Here is a 24,304-nt window from a genome sequence, read left to right on the forward strand (position 1 = left end):
GATTTATAAATGTTTAGCATGTTCTTTGCAAACATCCTGATCCTCACCATCCTTGGACCCCTAGCTGTTCACCCTATTTTTCTGATTGCTGCAATCTCCCAGATCAGTCTGACTCCTCACCGCCCTTCCGTTTAACTCATCATGATCAGCCTGACCCAGGCAAATGACCCATTGACAACTATATATTTTACCTGAACCTCCTATGATCTTCATAATCTCACCCAGAATCACTTGACTATCCCAATATTTCCTAACCCCAAAACCCCCAGTGATCACCCTAACCCTCCAAGACCCCACAAATATCATCCTGATAACCTCCATGTAATCAACCCTGGTCTCATGGCCTCCTCCTGGACCCACCAATCGCCAGTGCACTCACGTGCTCTGGGACTGTTTTTTTTACTGAAACTTTCTTTGCTGAACAGGCAGTTATAGTCAATTCAGCTGGTTTTCTTGAATGGAGAATCTGTGGGGGGGAAAAAAACTCTCAGCATGTGCTGTTAAAATGTTGTGAATTTTAGGGAAGCGTGTACCTTCAGATTTCCAGGCCTACTTTCACCACAAGACCTCTAGTGTTCACAATTATAGAATCTATGCTGGCGAGTAACAGAAATGGAAACTACCTCCTATTGCTCATGCAACAAGTAATATCTTCCTTTTTCCACTTTTTTAATGTAGAATGGAAATTGCATCATTTTTCATTTACAGATAAATTGCACAGGACAATTTCCTTTGTTTACTTTCCCTTACCCCTCTCCTTTCACCTGCTTCCAGTTGCACTCTGTCCCATATGATCCTTCTCAGGACTGACATGAGAGCCACTGCTCCTTCAATCATGAGTTAATTCACTGGAAATTCCCTGTAAAAATGATTAAATGTGCTTCAAGTCTCGATTGTATTCCTGTACCAGTTTACGCTGACATGAAAGTTGTCATTTCTTAATTCTTGCAAAAGCTGTTAAAATTGGACAGTATTTGGAAGACAATTGATTTATTTCAGCAAAGTAAATATTTCATAAAGGTTGCTTAATATTTATTTTGTTTAAATATCTCAACTTCTGTTTTACTGATTTCTATGCAATGTTAAAGATAGGCTCAATGCCTTTTAGAGCTCCCAACTCTCTGGTGAATTAAGCTTTTTTTTAACCGTAGGGTTGAAATTTTCAGATAGTAATTGTTCTGGAGATCAGTTGTCACCTTAAAACTTCAAGTGATGCCTTGTGGCCTGTCAACACCACTGATTAAAAGAAGAACGATTAAACATGTAATTAAAATACTAAGTCCAAACCCAATTTTTGTATTATATTTTGTTTATAGAAGGCAGCTAAGCAATTACTTACTTTCCATTAGCATGTAGTTAGATACCAATTTTCAATCAGTAAATTCTGTAAGAAATATAAATTGCTTTGGAATTAAAAATTTTCATTCATTTTCAGTCTCACTTAGTCTAACCACCATAGTTTCATTTTAAATCAGTCACTAATACTACACACCCATACTTCAGCAAAGGGAACTGCTAACTTTGCTGTGAAGGAAACTCTGTGAACTTTCCATGACCCCGATTGGAGCTGACTCTCTTCCTAGAAAAATTGCATCAGCGTATACGAACTGTGAAATGCCATTGGAGAGCTGAGTCGGTTCAGAAGGAATTCTCTGTGTTCAGCTAATTGACTTCCCTGCTAGGTTGTAATGCTTGAGTTTTGCTCATGTTAAATCATTTGTGAGGGAGAGGGATTGGCTCCAACTTTGTTACACTGATCTTGATTTGGCCACAGTAAATACTCTGTTCAATAGGAAATTTAAAAAAAACTTGCAGTTATATAATTGTTTTTGGACTTTGGTCACTACTGTAATAAAGAAACCATAATAAACTACTATATAATAAAGACTTGGTGCTCTGATTATCTCCCACAACACAAAGGCATATGGGTTAGTTGGTTAATTGGCCACTCTAAAGCAGTATCTAATCTGTACAGAGCAAGCTCACTCAACCATCAATATATTCATGTAATCTGCTTTAGTGAAAACAGTTGAGGAATAAATATTTGCCAGGATATTTACTTTGTTCTTCTATGAGATAATGTTATGGATTCTTAAAGGCCACCTGAAAGAACAGATAGGCCCTCTGTTTATTGTATCACCTCAAAGATGATGCCTCCAACTATCCAGCTACCCCTCTATGTACAGTGTGTTGGCTGAGAATTTTGTGCTTTGGAATTCTGCTTCCATCTCAGTAATAACTGTTGGGTTGGTTCTGGTTCATTCTTCAATTCCAACTGTAGTGATGCAGGGATTGGATTGGACATTTATGCTCCTCCTCTGCAACTTGCAAAGAAGCTGCAATGCAGTGGCACAATGAGTAGAGCTGCTGCCTCACAGCTCCAGTGACGTGGATTCACTCCTGATCGTGCTGTCTGTGTGGAGTTCACATGTCCTTCCATGGGTTTCCTCATGGTGCTCTGGTTATCTCCCACAACACAAAGGCATGTGGGTTGGGTAGGTTAATTGGCCACTCTAAATTGTCTCAAGCATGTTAGTGAGTGAGAGAGTTTTGGGGAGTTGATGGGAATGTGGGGAAATTAAAATGGGATTAGTGTAAATGGGTACCTGATGATCAATAAAGTCTCAGTAGGCCAAAGGGCCTGTTTCCATGCTGTGTGACTCTGTGACAACTCAAATTCAAATTCATATTCAGATTAGCTTAATGTCATATACACCAGGGTGCAATGAAATTCCTTGTTCACATGAAGCTCATAGAATAAACAGTATACATCGTAATAATAAATACAACAATAAATATAGCAATGAGCGCAAGAACAGAATGGTGAGAAGTATAGTAGTGCAACGTGAGGTAGTGTAAAAAGAAATGCTGTTTTAACAAGTCTGTTAGAATGTTTAAGATTTTTACTAGTGCTGCAACGCAAAGGCCATCTGCCAACTCTTTCATTCTGTTCGGTAAAGAAAATCCACAACATTTGCTTCCTGTGGTTGACATTGGAGGAGCAGCGGTTAGGAAGGATGGTAGGAAGATGGGTGAGGGGCTTATAAGATGGGGGATGGTCCTACATTTGCTTTAGTGGGTGGAAAGGTAAATCCGGGGCATGTTACTCTTATCAGAAAAAAATCAAGCAGATTTTACAATGGGTGACTAACTTACTTGTGACAGATTATTGGTCTAGCAGTAAAGATAAAATTGACTCCAACTATTTTTTGAATATGTATGTTTGGATTATTTCATAGTGTTTGAAACGAAGTCCACAATTCATGGCATTGTCCAAAATGAAACTGGCAAAACCCAGGGAACATTGGAGTACAGCTGCAGTATTGGAGTACCTGCATTTTAGGCCTGGTAATAGCTTTGTATTAGACCCAAGCTGAACATTTAGAAAAACACCCTAAATAGCACCATAAAATATGATACTTGAGGACATTCCAGCTTTTCATGCATGTGGTGAACATGTCCCATAATACGCTGCATATTTTCAAGAAGTGCATGATATCTCAGTGCTTGCACAAGGAAAGTTCCCAGGTAAACTTCAGAGTCTATTTAAATCATTGTACTACCTAGTTTACTAGCGTAGCTGACTGTCATGTAAAGAAACCAGATATGTGCACTGTCCATCCAAATGAGGACAGCTGACAACTACTTACTATTAATGTCATTATTCTGCTAATCTAAACATTCCTTAATCTAATGCACCCTGTACAAATGCTAGTAAAGGGTGAAGTAATAAATATCTATTAAAGCCTACTTGCGTAAACCACTAAGTTATTTATGAACTACTATTATATCACATTGTAGCTGCTGGATTATCGAGTTCCTGATATAGCTCATGGCGCCACAACTTTTAAGTGTAACGGCCTCACCTACATTATTGTGCCACCAGTAGTGATTCTCTCAGTTCTAATAGTGTGTGAAGTAAGTGTGGAAGTGGTGTTTCCTCTAGAAACACCAGGACTCCTCTAAAGAGATGGACAGTACTTTGATTTTCAATTCCAGAGACCAGGAATTTCCTCTGATCCTTTCCTGTAATGTCATGTAACTTCAGAACTTCTGAAAAATTAACTTTTAAGCAAAATGTTAAAATACAAAATTTTAATTTGCAGGTTCAGACAAACTGGTCAACCCTTTACAAGTGAGGTCATAGCTTCTGGGAATATGTTACTAGTGGCCTTTAACCCGACAGCAGGATGCAATCTGTCGCAATATTCAATTACATTTCTTCAGGTACCAGCAACAGGTAAGGAGAGTAAACGGTTATTTCCTGTCTATAGAAAATGCATTTCCTTGTGTTTCACACCATTGGTCTCATGGAGATTTCCAAAAGGCAAAATTCCTTCAAATACTAGTGAAGAAGATTTACATTAATAAAACACTCTTCACCTCCCTGTCAAGACATCTCATTTTGCTTTGCTGCTTAAAAGTACTTTTAAAGTACAGTCATTACTGTAATTAGGAAATACACTTGCAAATTTGCACACAGAAACCCTTCACAAACAGCAATGTTTTAATCACCAACCAGTCCACAATAGCATCAGAATGCTAGAAAAATTCAGTTTATACAGTAGGGGAACAAGGGTCATATAGTAGTTGTAGGGAGAGAAACAGAGTTGATGACCTTCCATCAGATTTCAGAGTTCCAGTATCTGCAGTTTTTCTGTGTGGTGCGTTTTAGTCTTGAATCTTTTCTTGAAGGATTGGTAATTGATGTTAGGTTGCTGAGCCAATAGCATTTGTTGTGATTTCTCTCCTAATAGTCTGATAGCTTCCACTCCATCAGTTTTATTGATGTTAACTGACTTATGATAATTTCCCTGCTCATAAATAGTTCAGTAGGATCTTATGCTTTCATTTGAGAGGGTAGACAGAATCCTGTTTTAATCTTTCATCTGAAAGATGGCATCTATTGGCACTGCACTATCTCAGTAATCCACTGGCATGTCAGGCTTCATTTCTGGATTCAAACCTCCGGTGGTGCTGTCTATGTGGAGTCTGCATGTCCTCCCTGTGAACATGTTGGTTTACTTCAGGAGCCCTTGCTCCCTCCCACATCACAAAAATAAGTTAATTGGCCACTGTAATTCCTTCCACATCATAAGGAAATATGGAAATATGAAACTCTGCAGGGGGAGGCACGTTGGCTATTTGGGAAGATTTCAAGGCAAGTCATTCAGCACATGGATAGGAATTCAAAGTATGTTAATGCTAGAAATATCTGATGTGGCTGAAGTTCAGAAATAAATTTAATGACCACACAGGCTGAGCTAAGGTAAATCTTGTGCTTCAGTATTCTCAAACATTCCCATTCCTGATTACCAATGAATGAAGCCTATTCCCCTCCAATACCTTTTGCTTTAATTGCAGCCCTCTGTGCCCGCTACTCTTCGCCTTAATACTTCCTTCATCTCCTTGCATCTCTGCCCCATTTCACTAACCAGCAATGCTATTTCATGTTGAAATGCATGTTATCATTCTCATCATCTCAGCACTACCATATTTCCAGGGGAAGCTCTCACACAACAAGGGTAAGCAGTCAGTCACCCAGAAGAAGGTTTCATTCATACCTTTCCCCTCTTAAAGAATAGGTAATGGATAATGTGGGACAGGTTGTGACTTCTGTAAAACCATCTTTCTTCTCATTTAAATATTGTCTTGCATGCTAATCATGACAAACCACTGCTGCATTCAAAAGAATTTTGTTAGTCTCCATTAACCTTTCTTCCATTGTCTTTTTCTCCCAATTCGAGCTCGGCACACTTTTCGGAGAGGGCAACCTTTAAAAATAGTTCTGTTGAAGTCAATGGAATGAGTACTGGAGAAAACTACAATGTATCAACATTATTAGATAATGTCAGATGACTCTCTAGGCATGACTATTTAGGGTAGTAGATGGGGTGCCAGTCATATGAGCTACTTTGTCTTTGATAGCATTGAGCTTCATGAGCATTGTTGGATATTGCACTCAGGGACAAGTAGGGAGTATCCCATTTCACTCCTGACATATTCCTAATAGAAGATGGTAAGTGTAGGTGAGTTATTCACCACAAAATAACCGATCTATCTCTAATCCAATCTATGAGTTTATAAGCACAGAATTTTTGTGACTTATCCAGCTAAGTTGTTGATTCCTCTTGAGCTATCCAGACAGAAGAATTCTTGTTTCAGGCACCAATGGTTTATTGAAGCAGACCTCCTGTTGCAGCAGTACTTCACTTCTCAGCCTCAGAACTTTGGTGAGATGACGAGTTGGCCGATAAAGAGATAACCCTTATCTGTCAGCAGCTAGCCTGCCCCCAATAGGTTTGGTGAAATAGATGGGCCAATGAAGCCTGAGACAGTGTAAAAGCAAACAACTAACTCCAGGAAATCAAGCATATACCTTGTATCACTTATAGCCTGTGACCATAAACGAGTTTAAAAAATGTGTGAAAGGATACTCTTCCTGTTGAGAAGCAATGCTGATTTGTGATTGGAGAGCTTGTACTTTACCAACATGCTGTAAATTTAGTGCACAAGTCAAATTTCTCCCTTTTTGTATTGTACCACTCAAAGTAGTGCTTTGAACCTAGAACTGATTTTTAACTGGTAGTATTTATGCACTGTGACAATATAAAAGCAAACAATAAGTTCAAGTAGCCCTCACTCAACCTTTCTGCCCTGTCCAGCAAATCATAGACAGAACAGTCAGGCAGTTGAATTTACAAACAGTATGAAGAAGCCTAGTTAGTGATATTAACTTCTAGGTTGCTCCTTCAACAAATTTTCAATTGCTTTCCCAAACGTTTGTGAGATACTTTAGTAAAATGAGTTTGTGGAGATTAACAACTGCTTCAGAGAATTTGCTCGCTTTCTTTTTCCGAATGTGATGATGCTACTGGGCTTATCCTTGAGACCCACAAATCAGGAGGAGGAGCAACAGAAGGAAAAGCAGCAAGAATCTGTGCAGACTGCAAGATGGTGGAGGAGGCCAGAAGAGAGAAGATTGTACAACATAGGGTGTACCTGAATCTCACAGAAGAGTTGTATCTGAGGCAACAAACAATCTGCTGGAGGAACTCAGCGGGTCTTGCAGTATTAGTGGGAGGAAAGGAAATGTTGATGTTTTCGGTCAAAACCCTGCATCAGGACTCCATTGTATCTGAGGCAGCCTTGTATGAAAAGAGAAAACTTATTTATCTCTGCTGCATGTTTGAAGGAGATTTTAAGCTCAACGTCAGACACACAATGCAATGAGGGTCATTATAGCTTAAAATTTGTTGTCATTCATTCGTTCCAAACTGCTTCTGGTGGTAGCAATCCCTTGACCAATTTGCTGTTCAGGTGTTGATACAGCGAGTCACTGACTCACTGTTGGAAATTGATAAGAGTTCACCTTCCCTATGGAAGTGAACAAGAAAGCATTTGATTTCTTGCCTTGTTGGGCCACCATGGGTGCAAGATACAAAAGGTAGGAGCTACAAAAGGTAGGAGCTACAAAATGTACAGAAACCTTGCTGCCTATATTCTGCAACTTACATTGTATGCCACTGGCCTCCGTTGTAATTGCTTTAAGTCATGTACTTTTAGAGAGGTACTGCCTCCTGACATTTGGGCAGAAGTGAATGAATGGTATAACTGCTAAATTTACTTCTTTTTGCAGCGTGTGGTGGTGTCCTTGGTGGAACAAATGGAAGCTTCATGTCACCGAGATATTCAAATGACCATCAAGAAGACATCATTTGTACTTGGAATTTAAAGGTAACTCATGAAGTCACTCTTTTTAAAACAAAATGCAATTCCTAATAAGAGATTCTGTTCAATGAATTAGGACCTTGAGTTCATTGCATTAATCATGGGAAGAAAGAAAACGTGGCAAAGTAGCAAATCATCTGGGGGTTCATATCCACAGATCACTGAAAGTTGCCTCACAGGTGGATAGGGTAGTAAAGAAAGCTTATGGGATGTTAGCTTTCATAAGCCGTGGGATCGAGTTTAAGAGCTGCGAGGTAATGATGCAGCTCTACAAAACTCTGGTTAGACCACACTTGGAGTACTGTGTCCAGTTCTGGTCGCCCCATTATAGGAAGGATGTGGAAGCGTTGGAAAGGGTGCAGAGGAGATTTACCAGGATGCTGCCTGAATTGGAGAGTATGGATTATGAGGAGAGACTAAGGGAGCTAGGGCTTTACTCATTGGAGAGAAGGAGGATGAGGGGAGACATGATAGAGGTATACAAAATATTAAGAGGAATAGATAGAGTAGACAGCCAGCGCCTCTTTCCCAGGGCACCAATGCTCAATACAAGAGGGCATGGCTTTAAGGTAATGGGTGGGAAGTTCAAGGGAGATAGCAGAGGGAGGTTTTTCACCCAGAGAGTGGTTGGTGCATTGAATATGCTGCCTGGGGTGGTGGTGGAGGCTGATATGTTGGTCAAGTTCAAGAGATTGTTAGATAAGCATATGGAGGAATTTAAAATAGGGGGATATGTGGGAGGAAGGGGTCAGTTAGTCTTAGGCATGGCATAAAGGTCAGCACAACATGGTGGCCTGTATTGTGCTATATTGTTCTATGGTTCTATGCTTCTTAGGATTTTATATTGAGTAAACTCTCATTGATAGAACTCTGGAAGCAATTTGATCTCTCTTTTCCATGTACACATTCTAAAATTTCTAAACCATAATTTTTCCCTTGTAAGAGGTGTAGCACATTTTTTGTATGTTTCTTTTCAGTACACGACAAACTAGTATTTGTTTAAAACCTTATTATGTTCTCATGATATCTGATAAAATGAATTACTTAGCGTAATTATCTTCCTATGCTTAATTTGTCCATTTCGAAAGAATTCACAAACATGGAAAAAAGATAAATTACAAACTATTAAAATAAATAAGAACCCTTATTCATGTAACACCTCAAGAAGTTGCAAAGATTGCTGCAACCAATCACTTATTTTTAAACACAAACTGTTGTTCTATGGGAAAAGCTGAGAACCAATTAATTCAGAGTAAGATCTGACAAATGAGTGAATGGCCAGGTACTTTTTTTGTGATGTTGAATGAAAGAAAAATGTTGGCAGTAAATGTTGGGACATAGTTATGGTGAATGAAAAAATGGCAGAGGAGATAAGCAGATATTTTGCATCAGTCTGTATGGTACAACAGTCAAAAGATGGAGCAACAACATCTGTGGAGGGAAATAGACAGTCGACATTTCAGGTCGAGCCCTTTCATCCAGACACATCTGGTCCACTTCCCTTCACAGATGCTGCCTGACCCGCTTAGTTCTCCAGCATTTTGCTTAATGCTCCAGATTCCAGCATCTGCGATCTCTTGTGTCTCGGTGTTTATAGTAGTAGATACTATGTTCCATGTAATTAATTAAAGAAATAAGGTGAGGGAGGCTATTGAAGACCTGAACAATCAGTAGAGAATTACAGAAATAGTGAATGCAATGATTATTAAGTGTTTATTTTTTTATCCTTTATAACCTGTCCATTTTATTTCTGAGCTATTGCCAATGTGTTTATGTTAAGGCTACTTCTCCACTGAAAACAGCCTGAATCAATCTTCTAGCCAGTTAAAACATATTTTGTTTTCAATTAGAGTATTGTTTATTTAGAACATCTGTCAGTATTAAAACCCTGGTGTTTTTTGTTTCAATGCTGTAGCTTCAAGAACACCTTGGAGCCAAAATTTTTTTCAAAGATTTAAAGCTGGGCAGATCTCCAAAACCTGGACAGTTCTGTGTAATAGATTATCTGGAGGTCAACGGTCGGAGGTAAGCAGAATACCCAGCTATGTTACACGTGTAGTTCTTCAGTCTCTACTAATGCAATTCAAATTGATAATCACACTAGACAATAAACTGAAATCATAAAACATAGGTAAGTTAATATAGTAGGTAACACAGGATGCAAATGCTTAGAGTGCATACTTTATAGTGTGAAGATATTTAACTGGAATATGTTGTTATGAGGATCAAAAATTTTCCATAATATTGCTAAAATTTCTCAGAGCACTTCCCTAAGCAACAAAGTTCTTCACTATTTTTGGGTGCAGAGTTCTTGGTACAATTTACATATAGATCCTTGTATGAAAATTTGCAAATATTCATGGAGGCAGATATAATTTTTAACATTATGCTTTGTGTTAGAACAAACTTTGCAGCTGAATAGAATCTACTGAAATGATTTAATGTGCTCAAGGTAAACACTGCAAGTACTTGAATACAAATAGAAAAATTGCTGAAAAGATTTGAGACATTGAGAATATTTCAGGTCAATCATCTTTCATCAGAACTGAAAAAAAACATAAATAAACAAGTTTGGAGAAGCAGGAAGGAGGAAAAGAGAAAGAAAATTCTGTACTATGGCAGAAGAGATTAAATGACATAAGGATGGTGCTTCAAGGTAAAAGAGGATGGTAATGAGACTTATAAATATGGGACTTACAAAAAAGGAATCATAATTAGGACTTCTTACTGAAATTGTTAAACTCAGTGTTGGGTCCAAAAACTGTAATATGTCTAGTTGTAAAATAAAATATTATTCTTCAAATTTACTTTGAGTTTTTTTTAGATTAGCATATTTTGGAATCCTGAACAATCATCTTTGATACCTCCTCAAAAAGAACTCAATCAACTTTATAAGATGTAACCTCCCCCTCACAATGCCATGCTGATCATACCTAAAAAGTCAATGCTTTTCCAGACGCGAGTAGATCCTATCCCTAAGAATCTTTTCTGATAATTTCCCTACCACTAATGTGACGCTTACCGGCCTTTAATTCCCTGGTTTGTCTCTATTGCCCTTCTTAAATCTATTCATTAGTCATCTGGGACCTCACTGATGACTAAAGAGGGTACAAAAATCTCTGTTAAGGCCCACCATTCTCCTCTACTACCTTTCTCAATAACCTGGGATAGATCAGATCAAACCCTGGAGATTTTTCCACCTTAATGTTCTTCAAGAGCCCCAACACGTCCTCCTTCTTGAAATCAACGTGAGCAAGAAAATCAGCATACCCCTCCTTATCTCACTGTCCTCCATGTTCTTCTCCTTGATGATTACTGATGCAAAGTACTCGTTTAGTACCTCACCCACTTCTTCTGGCTCCAGGCATAAATTCCCTCCTTTGTCCTTGAATGTATATGGAGGTTGGTGAGGTAGAAGGTTAGGGTTTTACACATATCACATTTAATAAATAAAAATATAAATGATACAAGAAAGGGGGGGTGTAAGTTTAGAAGAGTGAGAAATGGAACAGACGTAGTTGAAAGCTGCTGCAAATGATAGGGGAGGGGAATCCATTTTTGAGAAAAACAGAAGATATATTGGAAGCAAAATAATAGAGACAAAGAAACTGGGAGAGTGGAATGGTCCTTAAAGGAAGCAGAGTGGGAGGAAGCGTAGTCCAGGTAGCTGTGAAAATCACTGGCCAATAGTAGATATTGATTATAGTATAATCAATGAAAAGAAGATAGAGATAGAGAAGGGTGGGAAGACGGACCGTGGGAAGGATGATAATTGGCAGAAAAGCTGATGAAATTTTCCAGTTTGTGAAAGAGCAAGAAGCATCACTGAGAGTCATAGTTATAAAGGGAAAAGAGATGAAGGACAGGGCTGAGTAGGACAGGAATAAGGAATGTTTCACATATCTTATGATGAGGTTGGCATTGCAAGGACACATACAGAGAAGTGAAGGATGATGACTGTGACAGAGGACTGTTTTTTCCTATGGTCAGTGAACAAGTGTAGGTACCTGAGGCCATATTTATGGTGAATAGAAGTGTAAAGGGATTGGATGTGAAGGTATGATGGTTAGAGCAAGGAAACAGGAAACAGTTGAAGTGGTGGTGTGTTCAAAGCATCATAGATGTAAGGTGGTAAAATATGTTTTAAGTTTCCAAAGTCAAAATTTTTACATTCAAAATTTGGAATGTTGACTTCGAATTAAAATGGTCAAAGTCAACATTCCAAATTTTTAAACAGATTAAAAATATATCTTCTGCTTTCATAAAGATAGTTGGGTTGAGCCAAGTAAGAAGTTAAATCCAAAGGCCACAGGTCTGACTCCAGTCCACTTCCAGGGTTAATGGAGGCTGAACAAGGTGTGGCAATCAACCCATACCAGAGGCAAGTTGGCTGGGAGCCTCCGATTAAACCGACTTTGCTGGTCTTGGGAAGCCTGATAGCTGGCAAGGTGAAGCAAAGTGCTTGCTCAGGCATGCCAAACTCCCTCAGATCAGAGCCTGTCATTTTCCTCCCATCTATTCCCTGTCCCCAGGATCAAGGGTAAGAAATCATTTCTATCCGTAGAATTACATACACCCCCATAACTGATATCGAATATCACCCTTCTCCACCCACATGCTCCCACTGGCGTCTAGCACCTGCTCCTACTTGGAACTTCATTCAAAGAAGTGGTCCTTGCTCAATTACAAACCAAGCCTGTAAATAAGCCTAGCTTCTGCACAGAAACCCAGTCTCATGGTGCTAAATGCAAGCTTCTGTTTTCTGAACCTTCATGCACAAATCTAAAATCTGCCTATGCAGAACACCCCTATCAAGTTTAGCCAACTGTCTCATTCCACTGACGCCAAAACTTTCCAGTCAATGCTAACCACCGTCAATGGCTGATATTCACCCTCATAAATGCAAGTTGATTCACAACTTTGGCACTAGTGCAGAAGACCTGAATTTACTGACAGATTCAAGCCCGCAAACATGTCATTTTTTGCTGGTGAAAAGTGCTGGAAGCAGAAAATTGCTGAAGTTGTCCCGAACCTGCATTTCAAATTTGTGTAGAGGCAGTAGAGTGTCTAAGAGTCCGTTCATTCCAATTAAGATTTTACATTTAGGAGGAAGAAAGGAAAGTTACAGTTTTTGTTTTATTTATGCTTACAGGGACATTTTTAATTATTTGAAATTTTTTACTTTTTTCAGGTGATCTTAGTTTTTTATAGAGTCATAGAGTAATACAGCATGGAAACACCAGGCTGACCACAGCGTCCTCCACGCTAGTCCCAGTTGCCCGCATTCAGCCCATAACCCTTCAAGCCCCTCACCTCCATGTACCTATCCAAATGCCTCTTAAATGTTGCAATTGTACCCACCTTGACCACTTCCTCTGGAAGCTCATTTCAGGTACTCTTTGTTAGGAAATTACTTTGCAGGTCTCTTTTAAATCTCTCCCCTCTTGTATCTGTGGCCTCTAGTTTTGGACTCCCCAACCCTGGGGAAAAGACTATGACTATCCATCTTATCCCTACCTCTCATTATTTTATGAACTTCTATGAGGTCATCACTCATTCTCCTATGCTCCAAGGAATAAAGATCCAGTATGGCCAACCTCTCCCTGTAACTCAGGCCCTCTAGTCCGGGTAGCATCCTCATAATTCTCTTCTGCACCCTCTCCAGGTTGACAATGTCCTTCCTGTAACAGGGTAACCAAAACTCCAAGTGCGGCCTCACCAATGACTTGTATAACTGCAACATAATGTCCCTACTCCTAAACTCGATGCCCTGACTGATGAAGGCCAGCATGCTAAACACTTTCTTCACCATCCTGCCCACTTTCAGCAAACTGTGCACTGTAAACTGTCCCAGGTCCCTCTGTTCCACAACACTAGTCAGTGCCCTTTCATTCACTGTACAAGTCCTTCCCTGGTTTGAATGTCCAAAATGCATCACTTCACACTTATCTAAGTTGAAATCCATTTGTCATTCCTCAACCCATCTCCCGGACTGATGGAGATCTCTTTGCAAGTCACTGTAACCTGCTTCACTATCAGCAAGTCCCCCTATTTTAGTATCATGGGCAAACTTGCTATTCATGCCATGTACATTCATATCCAAATCATAATGAATAACAGAGGTCCCAACACTGACCCCTGGGGCACCCCACTAGTCACAAGCTTCCAGTTGTAGAATTGACCTTCAACCATCACCCTCTGCTTCCTATCATCGAGCCAATTCTGAATCCATCTTGCTAGCTCCCCCAGAATCCCATGCAACCTAACCTTCCAGATCAACCTTGTCAGAGGCCTTATTAATGTTTTTATAGACAACATCCACTGCCCAACCTTCATCTATCACCTTTGTTTTCTCTTCAAAAAACTCCAAAAGATTCATTAGACATGACCTCCCATGCACAAAACCTTGCTGATTATTCCTGATCAGGCCTTGACTATCCAAGTGATGGTAGATCTTGTCTCTCAGAATTCCCTCCAGTAACTCCAATTCCCTCCATCTGTGGTGGGCAAGCTGTTGGAAAGGATTCTTAGAGATAGGATTTATAGGCATTTAGAAAATCATGGTCTGATCAGGGACAGCCAGCATGGCTTTGTGAAGGGCAGATCATGTCTCAAGCCTGATAGTGTTCTTTGAGGAGGTGACCAGACAGATTGATGAGGGTAGTGCAGTAGATGTGGCCTACATGGTTTTCAGTAAGGCATTTGACAAGGTTCCACATGGTAGGCTTCTTCAGAAGGTCAGAGGGCATGGGATCCAGGGAAGCTTGGCCATGTGGATTCAGAATTGGCTTGCCTGTAAAAAGCAGAGGGTTGTGGTGGAGGGAGTGCATTCAGATTGGAGGGCTGTGACTAGGGATTTCTCACAAGGATTGGTTCTGGATCTCTGCTTTTCATGATTTTTATTAATGACTTGGATGAGGGGGTAGAAGGGTGGGTTGGCAAGTTTGCAGACGACACAAAGGTTGGTGGTGTTGTGGATAGTGTAGAGGATTGTTGAAGATTGCAGAGGGATATTGATAGGATGCAAAGCTGGGCTGAGAAGTGGCAGATGGAGTTCAATCCAGAGAAGTGTGAGGTGGTACTCTTTGGAAGGACGAACTCCAAGGCAGAGTACAAAGTTAATGGCAGGTTTCTTGGTAGTGTGGAGGAGCAGAGGGATCTGGGGGTTCATATCCACAGATACCTGAAAGTTGGCCACACAGGTGGATAGGGTAGTTAAGAAAGCTTATAGGATGTTAGCATTCATAAGTCGAAGGATCGAGTTTAAGAGCTGCAAGGTAATGATGCAGCTCTATAAAACTCTGGTTAGACCACACTTAGAGTACTGTGTCCAGCTCTGGTCGCCCCATTATAGGAAGGATGTGGAAGCATTGGAAAGGGTGCAGAGGAGATTTACCAGGATGCTGTCTGGTTTAGAGAGTATGCTTTATGAGGAGAGATTAAGGGAGCTAGGGCTTTACTCTTTGGAGAAGAGGAGGATGAGGGGAGACATGATAGAGGTATACAAAATATTAAGAGGAATAGATAGAGTGGACAGCCAGCACCTCTTTCCCAGGGCACCAATGCTCAATACAAGAAAGCATGGCTTTTAGGTAATGGATGGGAAGTTCAAGGCAGATATCAGAGGGAGGTTTTTTACCCAGAGAGTGGTTGGGGCATAGAATGGGCTGCCTGGGGCAGTGGTGGAGGCAGATCCAAGAGATTACTAGAGAGGCATATGGAGGAATTTAAAATAGAGGGATATGGGGGAGGAAGGGGTTAGATAGTCTTAAGCGAGGTTTAAAGGTCGGCACAACATTGTTCTAACTTCCCCTCAACTGAAGTCAGGCTCATCGGCCTGTAGTTCCCTGGCCTGTTGTTGCTACCCTTCTTGAACAATGGAATAACATTAGCCACCCTCCAGTCTTCTGTAACTTCACCAGTGGCTAACAAATATCTCTACACGGGCCTCCGCGATTTCTTCCTCGGCATCCCATAAGGACTGGGGGTGCACTTGGTCAGGCCCTGGGGATTTGTCCACCTTAATGCATTTCAAAGCTGCAAATACCTCCTTCCTTGTAATAAGCATATGATCCAAGATCTAACTTTTCCTTGTATGTTTTATTTTAATTGTTCTTCTGTGCATCTGAGTGTCCTTTTCAGAATGAATACCTGAAATCTCTTTATTTTCAATCCACTGGATTTAAAGAATAGTAACAGGGTAGCCTATCAATTTCATTCTGTTAATGGTATTTCTCTTCTGATTTCTTCTTTAGATTCTGTGGAGACCATCAGCACGTTTGTCTCTGTAGTAAAGCCTCCAGCTTACAAATAAAATTTCATTCCAATCAAACTGACATAAAAGGCTTTGCTGCTGGCTACACAGCCACAGATGGTAAGAGCTGACGTTATTGATCTTTTCATTTCTTAAGCTGTATAGGTCAGCAATCTCAGATCATTGTAAATGTTGAATATACTTAATTTATTACTATTGAAGGTACCAGATTAAAGTGACATTCATCTGTAATGAAAATAATTCTCAAGGGCCGATAACTAATCTGTGTGCTCCAGAAATGGGATAAATTAGGATGAAAAATTAAAGTGAGATTGAATTTTGTTGCATATCTGGGACATGGGAGTTGGGCAGGAAAACAGATTTCAGGTAAAGGATCAGCGGTGTTCTTATAGAACAATGGAGCAGTTGACTCCTCCCACTTCTAACACTCCTACCTGCCCATTTTCTCGCCCACTGGATTACAAGCTAGCTGAAATGAATGGCATTCATATAGCAATCATATTAGGGCAAAATATTGATATTCTATCTAAAAGATATAAAAATATATAATCTGAAGTATTTCTTGTCCAGCAATTACAGTAACAGAGCTGGTGGGAGGGGAGTGGTGTGGATTTAAAACTTAAAACCAGCGAAGATTGTGACATTGGCCTTGGACAGATCACTTGCAGATGTATGGTTACTATTATAAAGAGATTTTCCCATGGATAGACAGCAGACCCAATACCTTGGTTTGGTCTTAACTGACAGGTGGTAGGAGACTGGGCTGGAGATGGAATGGGGTGTTTCTCAAGCTTGCAGGAGGCCACGGACAGAGTGGATCAGAGTGGGGGCACCATGGAGAATTAAAGTGGCAGGTAACAGGAAACTCAGGACCACCCCAGAAGATTGAATAATGTGCTCAGCAAAGCAGTCATCCAATCTGGTTTCTCTACTGTAGAGAAGAGCACATTGTCAACACCAAATGCAGGACACTGGATTAGAAGAAGTGCAGTAAGCCACTGCTTCACCTGGGAAGACATTCTGGATCTTTTGCTGGTGGGAAAGGAAGAGGTGAAACGACAGGTGTTGCATCTCCTGCAGTTTCATGGGAAAGTGCTGTAAGTTGGGGAGTAGTTTATGGGGATGGAAGATTGGACCAGAGAGTGGTGAATGGAATCATCCTTTTGAAATGTTGAAAGCAAGAGGGAGTGGAAGATATGTCTGGTGGCAGAATCTTGTTGGAGCTGGCAGAGGATAATCTGTTGAATGCGGAGGCTATGGGGGTGTAGGTGAGAACCGGGGGGACTCTATTCTTGCTGTATCCAGGAGTAGAGTGGGTGAAAGCAGAAGGGTGAGAAATAGATGAGATTGTGTTGGGAAGTCCTTAGAGGAGGCAGAGTGGGAGGAAGAGGAAGCTGTGGGAGTCTGTATGCTTGTAATGGATGTCTGAGACTAACATAATTCCTGAGGTGGAGACAAAGGTATCTGAAAAAGGGAAGGGAAGAATCAGAGATGGACCGTGTGAAGTGAGAACAGGGTGGAAATTGGAACAAATGTAATGACATTTTTGAGTTCTATATGAGTGGAGGAAGTAGCACTAACATAGTTGTCGATGTACTAGGTTAAGAGTTGAAGAAGCGGGCCTGAGTAGGACTGAAAGAAGAAGTGTTCCACATGCCCCACAAAATGACAGGTTATGCAATTTCTCATCACTTATTTTCTCCAGATCAAATGTATAGTTAAGTTGAAGGAATTGTTCAATGTAAAGACACATTTAGCCTGGCAAAAAAGTGTGTTGGTGGAGGGGAACTGGTTGGGCCTCTGTTCAAGGAAAGAGCAGATGACTCTCAGACCCTCCTGATATGGGCTGGCGCTGTAGAGGAATTGTACATCCATAGAAAAGATTTGGGACCAGGGAACTGGAAACCTGAAGCAGCAGAGGGCATCAGAAGTATCAAACAGATGTAAGTGAGAAGAGACTTCACCAAGGGAGAAAGAATGGAGTCAAGGTGGAAAGAAATAAGTTCAGTGGGGCAAGAGCAGCCTGAAACAATGGAACTGCATGTGGATCTTGGGCAGGAGGTGGAAGCAGGCTGTGCAAGACTGGGAAAGTACGATGCTGCAAGCTTTAGAGGAAAGATCTCCTGAGGAAATGAGGTCTGTGATTGTCTGGGCCTGATGTTTAATGGTGCGATTATAATACAGAGGGAGATGTAAAGGTGATCTGAGACATTGGTCTCTGGAAGATAGGTGTCAATTCACCAGACTACAACAGCACCATCCTTGTCAGCAGGTTTGATGATGATACGAAGCTTGGTTCTTAATGAGCTGTGTGTGACAAATTCAGAAGGGAGTAGGTTAGAATGAGTGAGAGCAGTGGAAAAATCAGTGTGGTCGATGTCATGTTAGCAGATAGCAATAAAGCTGGTCACAAGATGGAAACCTATGACCAAGTGCATTCATATTGAAAGATCAACAGTTCCTCATTATGACAGATTCCATCTACTCTACCCTGAACTTTTATAAGTCTGCAATGTATTTCACACTGACTCAGCTCCTGATTACTACTACTTTTATTTTCTTTATTCCATACAATATTTCACACTCATCATCCTTAACTACAACATTAAGCCTTTAACTCAATGTTAACCTTTGCTGCAAAGTATTTGGTAATAACCTTAACCCACATCCTCTGCCTCCACTTGTGGATTCCCCTTTTTGGTCCCAAATTGACCCTACTCTCTAACAAAAATAAAAAATACTGGAAATACTCAGTAGGTCTGACAGCATCAGTGCAGAGTGGAATGACATTAACAGATCAGGTCCTGATGAAAATTCATTGACCTAAAATATTAATGCTGTTCCTCTCTCCACAGATGTTACCTGACCAGCTAAGTATGTCCAGCATTTTCTGTTTTTTTTCAGATTTCCAGCCCCTCCAGTTTTTTACTTTTTGAAGCCCTGCTTTTTTTTTCTGGTTATCCTCTTGCTCCTTATGTACTTAAAAAAAAACAGTTTTGGATTTTTTTCTTATTTTGCTTGCCAATATTTTTTCAAACCCTCTTTGCTTTTTTTAAATTTCTCTTTCATTTTGACCCTTGAACTTCATGCTCTTTCAGGCTTGCAGCTGGATTAAGATCTTGGTTCCTAAAATAAGCTTACCCATTTTTCTCATAGTTTGCCCTTTGTGCACTATCTCATCCATGTCTTCTAGATTTTGCAGTCCCACCCTTCTTTCTTCATGAGAACCTTTTCATTCCTGAACACATTGCTGATTTACCATCAAGCAACTATTTCCAGTCTACTTATACTAAATCACTCTGGAATATAGTAAAATTGGTTTTGCCCCCATTTAGAACTTTTTTTTGTCGTATCTTTGTCCTTTACCATAACTATCGTAAATCTAACAGAATTATGATCACTACCGCAAAAGTACTATCTCATTGTTACACTTTCTACTTGCTGAGTTCCACTTCCTAAACCAAATCCAGAACTGCCTTTGCATCTTGTTGGGGGTTACTAAAGGTTGGCTAAAAAAGTTCTCCTGATTGATATTTAGGAATTTGGTGCCCTCTATTCCTTTTACACTAACCATATCCCAATTAACATTAGCGTAATTGATATCTCCTACTATTCTTCCCCTAATCTTTTTGTGCCTGTCAGTAATTGGCTTACAAATTTGTTCGAAACCCTGTAACCAGAAATTTTAAACAGTCAGTCCTGCCCAGCTTTAAGCCATATTTCATTAATAGCTATAATATTATAATTCAACATGTTATATGCATCTTCAACTCATCTGCCTTGTTCACTGAACCCCATGCATTCAGCTGTATACTATTAAACACAACATTCGCATCTATTTTCAACCTTTGTTTGTTCCAAACTCTCCAACTTATTTTCATCTTTCCATTGCCAGTTCTACTTTTCATCCTTATGAATCTACACGCACCATCCCATTCCCTGCCAAGCTAGTTTCAATCCACTGTACTTTTACAATGGTCTCTCTTGAGCCATTGGGGTGACTACCTCCTGAAATGTGCGATCCACAAAACACTTAAACTTGTGCATAGACCACAGTGATATCAGAGTTATAGAGTCATACAGCATGGACACAGGCCCTTCAGCCCAACTCATCTGTGCTGACCGTGTTGTCCAGCAAGCTAGTCCCATCTGCCTGTACTTGGCCCATAGCCCTCTGAACCTCTCCTCTCCATGCACTTATCTAGATGGCTTTTAAATGTTGCTAATGTGCCCACCTCAGTCACTATTTCTGGCAGCTCGTTCCAAATATGCACCACCCTTTGCACAAAGAAGCTGTCTCTAATGTCCCTCTTAAATCTCTCGCCTCAGATCTTAAACCCGTGTTTTTACAGAACCCCCTCCCCAGGAAAAAGACCATGTGCTTTCACCCTGTCTATACCCCCCATGATCTTATATACCTCCATTAGGTCACCCCCCAATCTCCTACGTTCCAGGGAATAAAGTCCTAATCTATGCAACCTCGCCTTGTAACTCAGGCCCCCAAATCAAGGCAACATCTTGGTAAATCTCTTCTGCACTCTTTCTAGTTTGATAACATCTTTCCAATAACAGGGTGACCAAAACTGTACACAATACTCCAAGTGTAGCCTCACCAATGTCTTATTTAACTGGAACATAACTTCTCAACTCCTATACTCAGTACCCTGACTGATGAAGGCCAGCGTGCCAAGCACCTTCTTCACCACCCTAACCACACGTGATGCCGCTTTCAGCAAACTATGCACTTGCACTCCTAGGTCCCTCTGTTCCATAACACTCCCCAGGGCCCTACCATTCACTGTATAAGTCCTGCCCTGGTTTGATCTCCCAAAATGCATACCTCACATTTATTTGGATTGAAAGCCATTTGCCAATCCTCACTCCACATAAGTAGCTGATCTAGATCTCCCTGTAATTTTTCAGAACCTTCTACACTATCAACAACACCACCTATTTTAGTATCACCCACAAACTCACTAACCATGCCTTGTACATTCACATCCAAATCATTTACATAAATTACAAACAACAAAGGTCCCAGCACCGACCCCTGTGGCACACCACTAGACATAGGCCTCCAGTCTGAGAAACAACCCTCAAAGTCAAAGTCGAGTTTATTCTCATGTGCACAAGCACATGTATGCACAGGTGCAATGAAAAGCTTCCTTGCAGCAGCATCACAGATGCATAGCATAATTTAGGCAGCATTCATAGGAAAAACATTAATTAACCATAAATTATACACAATTATTACAAGAAAAAATTCAATTAGAACAAAAAAAATAAAGTCCATTTTAGTGCAAGGTGACCAGAGTGGTCATAGTGTTGCCAAACTGTAGTGATTAGGGTTTTGCTGGATGGCTTAAGAACCGAATGGTTGAAGGGAAGTAGCTGTTCTTGAACCTGGTGGTGTGAGACTTCAGGCTTCTGTACCTCTTGCCTGATGGTAGCTGCAAAAAGATGGCATGACCCGGATGGTGGGGATCTTTGATGATAGATGTTGCCTTTCTGAGGTAGCACCTCCTGTAGATACTATCAATGGTGGGGAGGGATGTGCCTGCAATGTATTGGGCAGAGTCCACTACTCTCTTCAGCTTCTTACATTTCTGTGCATTTGAATTGCTGTACCAGACCATGATGCAACCAGTCAGGATACTTTCAACAGTATGTCTGTAGAAGTTTGTTGGAGTGTTTAGTGACAAGCTGAACCTCCTTAAGCTCCTAAGAAAGTAAAGTTGCTAGCACGCTCTCCTTATGATTGCATCCAAGTGCTGGGCCCAGGACAGGCCATTGGATATGTTAACGCCCAGGAATTTAAAGCTGCTGACTCTCTCCACCACCGATTTCCCCCAATGTAGACCAGTGCATGTTCACCCACCTTCATCTTCCTGAAGTCAACAATCAGCTCTTTAGTTTTGCTGATGTTGAGCGAGAGGTTGTTGTTGCTGCACCACTCAATCAGGTGTCCTATCTTGCTCCGATAAGCTGTATTGCCACCTGTGATTCGTCCAACTAGTGACATCGATGAATTTGAAGATGGCATTGGAGCTGTGCTTGGCCACACAGTCATGTGTGTATAGAGAGTAGAGCGGGAGCTAAGCATGCAGCCTTGAGGTACACCTGTGTTGGAGATCAGTGAGGAAGACCCACGACCATCACCCTCTGCTTCCTACCACTGAACCAATTATGAATCCAATCTGTTATCTCCCCCTGGATCCCATGTGACCTAACCTTTCAGACTAGTCTGCTATGAGGGAACTAGTCAAAGACCTTGTTATAGTCCATATAGTCAACATCCACTGTCCTACCCTCATCTACCCTCTTGCTTACCTCCTCAAAGAGCTCCAAGAGATTTGCTGGACATGACTTGCCATGTAAAAGCTGTGCTGACTGTCCCGAATCAGACCTTGTATCTCCAAATGTTGGTAGATCCTGTCCCTCATCATCCCTTTCAACAATTTACCCACCACCAGTGTCAGACTCACTGGCCTGTAGTTTCCTGCTGGCTTGTTTTAAACATTGTTTTTAAACAATGGTACCACATTAGCCACTCTCCAGTCCTCCGGAACCTCACCTGTGGCCAGAGATGAAGCAAAAATCTCTGCAAGGGCCTCCACAATTTCTTCTCTAGCTTCCCACAAGATCCAAGAAGGCACCAGGTCAGGCTCTGGGGATTTATCCACCTTGATGCACTTTAAGGCCTCCAATACCTCCCCCCTGCTAATTTGTATGCGGTCCAAGACCCCTCCTTTCCACCCCCCCCCCCCCTTCCTTAGCTTCCATTGTTTCCTCCACAGTAAAAACTGAAGAGAAATATTCATTAAAAATCTCATCCCTTTCCTTTGGCTCCACACATAGATGGCCATGCTAATCTTTAAGGGAACTTACTCTCTCCCTAGCCACCCTTTTACTCTTAATATATCTATAGAATCTCTTGGGATTTTGCCTCACCTTGGTTGCTAGATCCCTCTCGTATACGCTCTTTGCCCTCCTAACTTCTCTCTTAAGTGCACAACTACACTTCTTGTAGATGTACTTGTTGATGTACTTCTACAGATGTACATCAAGAGATTCACTAGTTCCCAATTGCTTATGCTCAGTGTATGCCTCTGTCTTTTTCTTAACCAGAGCTTCAATATCTCTCATCAACCAGGGTTCCCAAAACCTGATATCTGCTAGATTCCAGCATTATTGAAGGCCCAAGCAAAGTAGTGGCATTTTCCATCCTTTTGTCTGTACTACAGGCTCCCCTTGTGGTGTACTGATGTATTCCTCATGGAATCTATTGGGGAAATGTGAACTTTCACAGGCTCCCAGCTGTGGGAAGCCAGAGAAGAAATTGTGGAAGCCCTGGCTGAGATATTTGCATAATCGTTAGCCACGGGTGAGGTGCTGGTAGACTGGAGGGTAGTGAATGTTAAGCCTTTAATTAAGAAGGGCGGCAGAGAAAAACCTTGGAACTATAGATGAGTAAGTTTAACACCTGTGGTAGGTATGTGATACAGGAGAGGATTCTGAGGGATGAGATATACTGTATGTACATCTGAAAGACTGGGGTTGATTAGGGGTAGTCAGCATGGCTTTGAGCACAGGAGATCATGTCTTACGAACTTGATTGAGTTTTTTGATGATGTAACCAAGGAAGTTGATGAGCGCAGGGTGGTAGACATGGTTTATATGGACTTCAGTAAGGCCTTCGATAAGGTTCCACATGGTAGGAAGGTTAGATTTCCTGGAATCCAGGGAGAGCTGGCTAATTGGATACACAATTGACTTGATGGTAGAAAGCAGAGTGTGATGGTGGAAGGTTGTTTCTCGGACTGGAGGCCCATGACTAGTGGTGTGCCTCAGGGGTCGGTGCTAGGCCCATTGTCGTCATCTATATCAATGGTTTGGATAAGAATGTACAAGGCATGGTTAGTAAGTTTGCAGATGACACTAAAATAGGTGGTATAGTGGACAATGAAGAAGGTTATCAAAAATTATGGGGATCTTGATCGGCTGAGTAAGTGGGCCGAGGAATGGCAAATGGAGTTTAATTCGGATAAGTGCGAGGTGTTGCATTTTGAAAAATCAAATCCAAGTAGGACTTCCACAGTGAACGGCAGAGCCCTGGGGATTGTTGTAGAACAGAGGGACCTTGGAGTACAAGTACATGGTTCACTGAAAGTGGAGTCACAGGTAGACAGGGTAGTGAAGAAGGCTTTTGGCAAGCTGGCCTTCATAAGTCAGGGCAGTGAGTATAAAGTTGGGAGGTCATGGTGCTGTTGTACATAATGCTGGTGAGGCAGCACTTGG

At 41.1% G+C, this 24,304-nt stretch overlaps 1 protein-coding gene across 3 annotated transcripts in view; it reads left to right on the forward strand.

Moving 5' to 3' along the window:
• Window positions 1-24,304, forward strand: part of LOC127569525 (suppressor of tumorigenicity 14 protein homolog) — a 68,189-nt gene that overhangs the window by 39,819 nt on the left and 4,066 nt on the right. For 2 of the 3 annotated variants that reach the window (XM_052014247.1, XM_052014248.1), the window contains 4 exons: window positions 4,107-4,240; window positions 7,640-7,737; window positions 9,647-9,756; window positions 15,987-16,105. In XM_052014247.1, coding sequence (XP_051870207.1) covers window positions 4,107-4,240; window positions 7,640-7,737; window positions 9,647-9,756; window positions 15,987-16,105 — 461 coding nt within the window. Of the gene's footprint in view, window positions 1-4,106; window positions 4,241-7,639; window positions 7,738-9,646; window positions 9,757-15,986; window positions 16,106-17,606; window positions 17,679-24,304 lie in introns of all 3 variants that reach the window. The other variant, XR_007956206.1, reaches the window with a different exon arrangement.

The sequence above is a fragment of the Pristis pectinata genome, chromosome 4 (genome assembly GCF_009764475.1).
Source record: "Pristis pectinata isolate sPriPec2 chromosome 4, sPriPec2.1.pri, whole genome shotgun sequence".
NCBI classification, from domain to species: domain Eukaryota; kingdom Metazoa; phylum Chordata; class Chondrichthyes; order Rhinopristiformes; family Pristidae; genus Pristis; species Pristis pectinata.